Raw genomic sequence first — 9,118 nt, 5'->3', positions numbered from 1 at the left:
CATTATCTTGGCAATTTAGGAGCAACGATTCCCCAAACCTGCTTATTTCCAGTGTAACAAATTTATTCTGATTTTTATTTTGTAGTAACGAGTAACAAGATGCTGAGGGGAAATGTAGAGGAGTAAAAGTATACAATTTTCCTCGAAATATAAATAATGAAGTAAAGTACAGATACGTGATAATTCTACTTAAGTACAGTAGCAAGTATTTGTACCGTCACATTCCAACACTGCTTGATGTCACTTAGTAATGGCGGGCTCTGAAACAGGGATGTCTGACTTTGCTGAAGGCCTGTTGCCTCTTTCGCTTGTTCCTGTATCCTCGTGCCGCTTCCTCGCCTCCCGCTCAAAATAAATGTCAGCTGGGAGGGGGGCTAAGAGCGAGGAGAGGGGGAGGATGTACAAACTGAGAAATGAGAGGAGGAGTTACCATTGTAATGCTGTTGTTGTAGTACCTCCTCTTTGATCACCGCTGAAATGACTGGAATGGAAATTACATGTTAATAACATTTTCCATTACCGGTACTCTGAGGAAATGCATCGATCAACAGAAATACAAGTTAGAGTTTTATTTCAGTGGAAACACTGCTAGTGTTATATAAACCATGATAGATTTATAATGTTTTTTACATTTCAGGCTAATAGAAAACTAATAGAGCCTTTAGATGATACTAAAATCACCCCACCATAAAAGGCTTAACATTTAATTCTCTGTAATGTTGTGCAATTTCTGTTTAATATGCACACTGAAGTAATGCATTTTAACTCTCTGGGGCTTACAACAGGCTGGTTGGTGGGGTGGAGGCTATTTCTCAACTCATTTCTTTCTAAATTAGCTCAACTTGACCACAAAGAGGAAACAGATTGCATACAGATCAGCAGCAGAGGAGAACAGTCTCACACAACGTCTTGTCTGCTGACAGAGAATGGACGCCAAACGTCTACTGGAATTAATCCTTATTTTTGTGCTTCACTTTCAAGGTAAACCTCGTTTTCTTATTTAAATGTTAATCATAATTTAACACGGCTTTTATTACTGTTAAATAAAGGCCAGTGTGACAAACTGCTACCAGGAACAAGCCGCTATGTTCCTGCTTTAGTGTAAGTAAAAACAGGATTGAAATTATGAGTTGTGAGTTTATTTTTTTGATAGATTGTGAAATGTATATTGTGTCATGTGTGTGCAGATGTCAAGGACGGAAAAAGTTAACAGTAGTTATAAAGTAATGATCAAAAGCTTGTCCACTATCCGCTCCTTGTGGTTTCTTTAAACCCACACCTAATGTGATATGAATATTCATGTTTTTACCCAAGTGTTATGAATATTTATGTATTTACATTATGAATTGATGCAGTTAGTGCACAGAGGAACACAAGACACAAATACAATAACATCAGCTGTGCAGATTTAATTTGATCTCAACCTCTGCTTATTGTTGGTGTTTTTCTTATGGTTTTAACAGGATAATTAAGTTGTATATATTTCCCAAAGAGCCTTATGATTCAATAATTAACTGAGACATAAATGAAAAAGTCTGTCTGAAAAAGACTGTCTCTGTGCAGATATCGTATGTGTCAAATCTTACACGTGTGTTCTTTCTGTCCATCAGGCATCAGTGGAAGAGAATTCTTTTCTCTATAAGAGACCTGGAGAAGAAGCCGTTCTGTCCTGTACCACTGAATCATCCTCCCCCCCAACATGCTCCATGGTTACATGGCTTTACAACAGAGATCGAGTTCAGACTCTCATTGAGGTCAGGAATGGAAAAGTTAGAGAGAACTCAGCCCGAGCTGCCAGGCTGAGTGTGAACACTGACTGCTCTTTGGTCATTAACAACATCACTGCTGAGGATGCTGGTCAATACACCTGTCGGCAGGGGGGAGACACTAAAACTGATGAAGTTACATATCTAAGTGTTCTGACAAGTGAGTATCATTTCCATAAAAATCTCAAAAGGAAATTCTACTTTTGGGACATGCTTTTTTGGGGACAAAATGTGTGCCGAGCTCAGCCTCATTCCAGCTGAACACCCTCTTCCTGTCACTTGTTGAAATGCTTCTGAAAGGGTTTGAGTCCATTTGGTTCAGTCCACCTTCACACTTTGTTTAACTCAGTAAAACAAGGAATAGAAACATAGAAAAGAAACTGGTCCAGATCTTGTAGTAAAGTCGCTGACTGTAAGAGGAAACATGTTTATGCTGAGTCAGCAGTTATCAGGGGAGGCTGTGGCTCAGGAGCTATGTGTGAATGGGGACTGTAGTGTGTAAAGTGCTTTGAGTGTTTAAGACTAGAAAAACGCAATATAAATAAATGCAATCCATTTACCATCACTTGTTTTCTCTCAGTCTCTCCATCTCCACCAGACGCTGATCCAAAGAGGGAAGGTCAAGTCACATTAGAGTGCTCTCTGTTTAGAATAAGAGACCGTCCTTGTCTAGAGAACAGCATCCGCTGGGTGGATGAGACAGGAGCTGAGCTGCTTGGTGAAGGTGATGGGTACCGTGTCCTCCAACAGACGGACTGTGTCTCCTTTCTGACTGTGAAGCGTCAGAGTGGCCACGACAGGAAGTACACCTGCCAGTTTGTTGAGGAGAAGAATGTAAAGATAGAGGCTGACTACACACCTGACTTCAACGGTAGGAATCAGAAAAAAAATAAAAGAATTTGACCCAAAACTCTATCTGATTATTTACATGTAAATCCTGTAAATTGCTTGTCATCAGGAAATTTGTCTATGTGTTTTAAGAAGAGAGGTCACATTGTCAAACGTGTGAGTTGCATATTTAGTTATGACTTACGTTTCTTTGTCTTTTCTTTGGTAAACTATCCTCTGACCACAGATCCTAATCAGATCTACATCATCATCGGGGGTGTGGTCGGGGCGGTGGTAGTGCTGGTCGTCATCGCCGCTGTTCTCATCATATACAGGAAGAGAGCCAACGTGACAGAGGGTCAGTGAAACATAATGTGATACACATAAGATACACTTTATGATATTTGAACAACAATGTACCCTGAGATCAAAGATCTGTATTATGATAAGTGGTCACATTGAGCCCAGTAATGTCAGATGTAAAAATAACTTTCCATTCCCTTTTCTGTGGGTTGAGCGTGTTTAATTGTGCTTAAACCATGGCCACTGTCATTTGCAAGTAATTCAACCTGGCCTGTGACCCTGTATGCATACATACATACATCTATGTATGCTAATAATGTGCAATAGTGCGACATTCATACAGCTATGTATGCTAATTATTTTGCCATAATACATGCACACACGCGTCTGTGTGAACAAAACGTGTGCAATAGGGTGATGTGCAATAACACTTGCACCCTTAAAACCTTAATGGCCCGGACACAATAGAGCCGATAATCGGCCGTCGGACAGTCTGGCGAGATCGGTGACTCGAGTCTGTTCGGTGTGTTCCGTGCCGTCGTCTGTCCGAGGGGCCGTCGTCCTTCATTTTAGCCGTTTTGACATGTATAATCAGCGGGGCGGGCACTACCGGCAGTTGGACTCAAATGACCCATCTGATTGGTGGAGTGCTAACCTGGAAACAAGAAGCGGAATGAGCGTGACTAGAGTCTCTCAAAATCAGACGAAAATCTTTTAAACTGTCTTTGTCGATGTGAAATGAAGACAGATTCAGCAACTGCACGGCCTATTTCTCTCTTAAAATGTTTTCAGAAACACGTTTCGGTGAACTATTTTAGTAAAATATGAGATCGTATTCTGAACAACCTGCCATGACAGTCTGGCTTTGAATTTCCGGAGAAACCAGACCCACGTGACGCATTCGTCCAATCAGCTGCCGGTTTTCATTTGTGGGCGACAATACAGATTAGCGCCGCCTGCTGTTATGGAGACGTATTACGTCTCGTCGTTTTGGTGTGTTCCGAGGCACTTTTTTGACCAATTTGGGGAGAGTGATCAGCCCAACTGCCTTTTCTGCCGACGTTTGGCCGTCGGCTCTGTGTGTCCAGGCTTTAACACTTAACCGTCCTGTTGTCCTCGGGTCAAATTTCACCCGTTTTCAAAAAGTTTCTATCAGAAATTTGGGTTTCTTGCAACCAAATTGTCAAAAGAAATAATGTGGATGGTTCCTACAACGCTCTTTATTAGTAAAATAAATGATCGGTTCACTACTCTTATTCAATTTTATAGCATTTGAAGAAAAATGTGATGATAGAACATCAAAAGAAAAGTGACAAAAATGACAGAAAAAACAACAAAAACTTCTTTTACGGTTTTCCTATTGATTTATTGTGTAGAAACTTGTTATTTTAACATCAACCTGCCAAAGGGACTAAAGATGTAAATTAGCTACAGGCTATATTCTTGTATATTTACATGAATCTTCATTAATATGCACTTTTCCTGTTTTAAAATCTCAAACCAGAGTAATGTGTGAGGTGTCCGAGAAGTGACCCAAAGTGTTTTCCGCTGCCTCAGTATGAATACAATGTGTTTAATGTACGTAATGATTATATTTGAAGACTAATCTTTGAAATTTTACCTTTGTTCCAGATGTTCCGAAACCAACTCAACACCCTGTGAGTAAAATGTATTTTTATATGACACAATCACGCACATTTTCATTTAGATTTCTTGAATATATGTACTCATACGATATTAACCGTTTCAACATTTGCCACTGATAGTATTTGGTTAATTAGGACATTAGAAGAAGCCTCAGGTCAGCAAATGTCCGTCAGTGGTTCACTAATCTTTGGCTTGTCTCATGATGCAGAAATACAAATTCATCCAGTGAAATCCTGCTCAATTCATTTGAGGGAAATATTTGCAATCAGCATATTCACTTCCTTTGTTATGGGATTCAGAGAATGTCGGACCCAAATGCAGAGACAGCAGGCAGTGGTGAGCTTGACGATTTAATACAATAAAATCCATACAAACAAAAGGAGTCCAAAACGTAGTGGAAGTCAAAAAACAGGAATCACAAGAAACAGGAACACAGAGACAAAGGGGTAGACACACACACACACACACACACACACACACACACACACACACACACACACACACACACACACACACACACACACACACACACACACACACACACACACACACACACAATCACAATCACACAATCCAATACAGAACAATGATCTGACACGAGAAAAAGACAACACAGAGACTAAATACAAGAGGTAACGAGGGTGAAACAAGGAAGAGGTGACACAAGGGCTCAGGAACAGGTGAAACACATCAGGGTGGGGCAGACAACAACATAGGCGGGAAAACACAAGGCAGGAAGTAAAAACAAGACATGACAAGGGGGACAAACCGACTGTTGTTGTGAAGTGTTGCCGGACCTTCATTTTATATATCCTGGTCCTGGATAGATATGAGAATGAGGCACCATCTCTGGCATCTTCATCAAGTTTCACTGCAAATGGATACTGAAAAAAATAAAAACAAAACACCAACAAGAAAAGTGAACTTAACTTAAAAGGTCTAGGATTGTAAATCGATGTGGGTACATATTAAGTAACAAAAAGCATACTTACTTACACTGAGAAGTTCAGACTAATTCCACTAAACCCAATTAAGGTCATGTAAAATCCAAAAATGGCACATGGCAACAATGAATATCTGTGCTCACTGCTGCCACTGGAGGCCAGAAGCTGTATTACAACAACAAGGATGTAGAAGGTCTGTTTGTCTTCACTGTAAAGGCAAAGTTAAGTTATATTTTTTTGTGAAGCACTGTGTTGTTTGTACTCAGGGCGAGCCAGAGAGCAATCTGACCTATGTCACTGTAAACCATGCTAATCAGCAGGCCTCTTCTTACAAAAAGGTGAGTGACACATTCTATTCATTCAGCTATGATTGATTTTTAACTTCTGTAATGACTTAAAGGAGCAGACTGTAGGATTTAGGGAGATCTGTTGGCAGAAATGGAAAACAATATTCCAAGGTTTTTCTTAGGTTTGTGGTAGACTTAGGTGCATGTATTTGGAGGGGATTTAGGGGTCCTCCCTCAAGAAAAAAAAAAAAAAAGCTCTCATAATAATAACACTCAAAAAGCTTAAAGACAAAACTTGCTGAAGAAGTCCACTGGAGAAACATCTACATTCATTACATCTTAGAAAAGTTACTTAGTTAGTTTTGATTCTTACATTGATTTTACATTCATTCGGTTTAGGTCAGGGGTGTCAAACATGCGGTCCATGGACCAGAATCGGCCCACCAAAGGGTCCAATCAGGCCCACTGGATGACTTTGCAAAGTGTGCTAATTGTGGAGAATTAATTCATTCCAATTCCAAATTTACCTCTTTAATATCAGACACTTAATCCAAGTTCTCTTTCCGTAAATTAACGACTTTAATCTTAGAAATTAGAGTTTTTTTCTCAGAATATTAGCCCTTAGTTTATAGTTTGGTTGCAACAGTTCGGGGAAGACTCTTTTTCTGTTTCAACATGATAGTGTCCCCGTGCACAAAACCAGAGTTCTGACCCTAACCCCATCCATGGCCCATCTTTTGGAATCAGATGTCCAACATGTCCTGTTGTCCTCGGGTCAAATTTGACCCGTTTTCAAAGTTTCTATGGACTAAAATCTTTAACTATTACATCACATTCATTTTAACCTTTACATTAAACACATTTCCTATTTATTTACTGTATGAGACTATGAATATAAACTATAAATTTACTATGAATTTTGCATTAATTATGCGTCATAAACACAGCACATATTTAACAGCACTTCCACTGCCCAAAAATAACATGGATGGTTACATCCAACACTCTTCACAAGTAAAATTAAGGATCAGATCTCCACTTTCATAGAATTTTGGGTGTTTTATTAAATTTGAAAAACAATGAAATGGTTTCTAAACAGTATCCTGACTAAACTTTGACAGTATGTGATTATTCAATTTCAATTCCATTAAATTGTATTTATAGTATCAAATAAAATAACAAATCATAACAAGAGTTATCTCAAGACACTTTACGGAAAGAGTAGGTCTAGACCACACTCTATAATTTACAAAGACCCATCAATTCCAATAATTCCCCCCAAGAGCAAGCTTTTAGTGCGACAGTGGAGAGGAAAAACTCCCTTTTAGGCAGAAGCCTCGAGTGGTGAGGAAAACGTCCTTTTAGGGAGAAACCTGTGACAGACCCAGGCTCTTGGTAGTTGGTGTCTGACGGGGCCGGTTGGGGGTTATGATGAACAGTGGCAATAATAGTCACAATAAAGATAATGGGACTATGACTAGAAATAGTAGTTCTAGTAGTTAATGGCGTAGCAGGGCACTGCAGGGCATAGCAGGACGTAGCAGGACGTAGCAGGGCTTAGCAGGGTGTAGCAGGACGTAGCAGGGCTTAGCAGGGTGTAGCAGGACGTAGCAGGGCTTAGCAGGGTGTAGCAGGACGTAGCAGGGTGTGGTGCAGGACCGCAGCGGCAGCTGCAACCATGATTTAGTGCCCCTCTAATCCAAGGAAAACTGCGAGGTAAGAAAACATAAGGACTCCGGGGGAATAAACTCCCCAGAGCTAATCCAGATTATCCACTCAATCTTAACTATTTGTCGAAATAATTCATAATTTCATATTTTTTTTAACAAGAAAATTAGGTATAATTTCATAGAAATTAGGTTTATTGACCATGAGTTTAAAAAAAAGAAATGTAGAACTAGTGGCAATAAGTTGATGTTAGTGGTGAATCTGGTGGTAGGGAAAGAAAACGCAGAAAAAAGCGTCAGAAATCTTGAAGAAAAGCGTCTAAAAAAGGGTTAACCCGGGAGGACAATAAATTGCATGGTCAACAGGAAGGCCACACAAGGGATCAACTTTTGGCAGTGGAGAGTATCTTTTCATTTCCAAGCCTGAAACCTTTTTCCATATACTGAAAGAAAGCAAATGACTTACCAGAAAATAGAGCTCACCATAAGGTTTGGTAAATATAGATCATATTGTAGTTACTAGCGTGAATCATGTAACACCTCCTGTTTGTGTCATACAGGTCAAAAAGGAGGAGGTGATGTATTCTACAGTCAGAAGTCAGAAGACAGAAGCAGACGAGGATCCCAGCAGTCTCTACAGCAATGTCAGAAAACTGAAATAAATCAGAGGAAATGCGACTTCTCACAAAAAATCCTCCCGTCAGAGTGTTTTCTGTCTGTTGAGGAGTGGACAGTTGGATTGGTGCTTTGTTTTTGTTTTTTTAGTTTGTGTTGTACTGGCTTTTCTCAGCACCTGGTAAGGACGCCCCCCCCCCGGGCGCCTCCCTAGGGAGGTTTTTCCAGGCATGTCCAGCTGGTAATAGGCCTCGGGGGAAGACCCAGGACTAGGTGGAGAGATTATATGTCCATCCTGGCCTGGGAACGTCTTTGGATCCCCCAGTCAGAGTTGGATGTTGTGGATCATGAAGGGAAGTTTGGGGTCACCTGTTGGAGCTGCTGCTCCCGCGACGCAACCCCGGATAAGCGGATGGATGGATGGATGTATGGATGGATGGATGGATGGATGGATGGATGGATGGATGGATGGCTTTGCTTAGCATTAAGATAATACTGCACACTGTCGGTCCTACTTGGTGTTCTATTACTTAGCTGGTTTATGATTTTTAAAAACAAAACCCATTAAACAGAATTTGCAGCTTGGTTGTTCCTTATCACAAATATATGTTTTTATCAGGGCTGTCAAAATTAACGCGTTAATTTTTGCGTTAATTTTTTTATATTTAACTCGTTAAAAAAAATTAACGAAATTAATGCAGCTGTGTTTGTTTACTTCATGTGGCGGCTGAGAAACGTAATACGTCTCCATAAGAGCAGGCGGCGCTACTCTAGGAGGGATTTACCTGATTGAAGTAGGCCCTACGGGGCCGTCAAGAGAGTGAAACACGGACCAGTAAGATCCCAAAAGAAAAAAAGATGATGTGTTAGAATCCAGAAATGAATGAGCACGGGCTATAAACGGGACCGAGTACTAGTTCCGACATGTTGTCTCATCAGGAGAGATGCGCCACCGGTAAGCTGCTGTTTCGCTACATGCGCCGTGCTGTGCTGCCCATATGTACGTGCGCGATTTGTTTGCTTGATAACTGTTACGTTGGTCACGCTGATAAAACCTTATT

The 9,118-nt window shown here is 40.4% G+C and overlaps 1 protein-coding gene across 1 annotated transcript in view; it reads left to right on the top strand.

Moving 5' to 3' along the window:
- LOC120546438 overlaps window positions 1-8,722 on the top strand; it is a 46,498-nt gene extending 37,776 nt beyond the window's left edge. Inside the window, exons 8-11 of the mRNA XM_039781364.1 lie at window positions 2,842-2,952; window positions 4,530-4,555; window positions 5,755-5,826; window positions 8,003-8,722. Of these exons, the coding sequence (XP_039637298.1) occupies window positions 2,842-2,952; window positions 4,530-4,555; window positions 5,755-5,826; window positions 8,003-8,104 (311 nt within the window). The 3' untranslated portion in view covers window positions 8,105-8,722. The remainder of the gene's footprint in view (window positions 1-2,841; window positions 2,953-4,529; window positions 4,556-5,754; window positions 5,827-8,002) is intronic.
- The last annotated feature ends 396 nt before the right edge of the window (window positions 8,723-9,118 follow it).

Source organism: Perca fluviatilis, chromosome 18 (assembly GCF_010015445.1).
Source record: "Perca fluviatilis chromosome 18, GENO_Pfluv_1.0, whole genome shotgun sequence".
NCBI classification, from domain to species: domain Eukaryota; kingdom Metazoa; phylum Chordata; class Actinopteri; order Perciformes; family Percidae; genus Perca; species Perca fluviatilis.
This window is presented reverse-complemented; position numbering and strand designations above follow the sequence as displayed.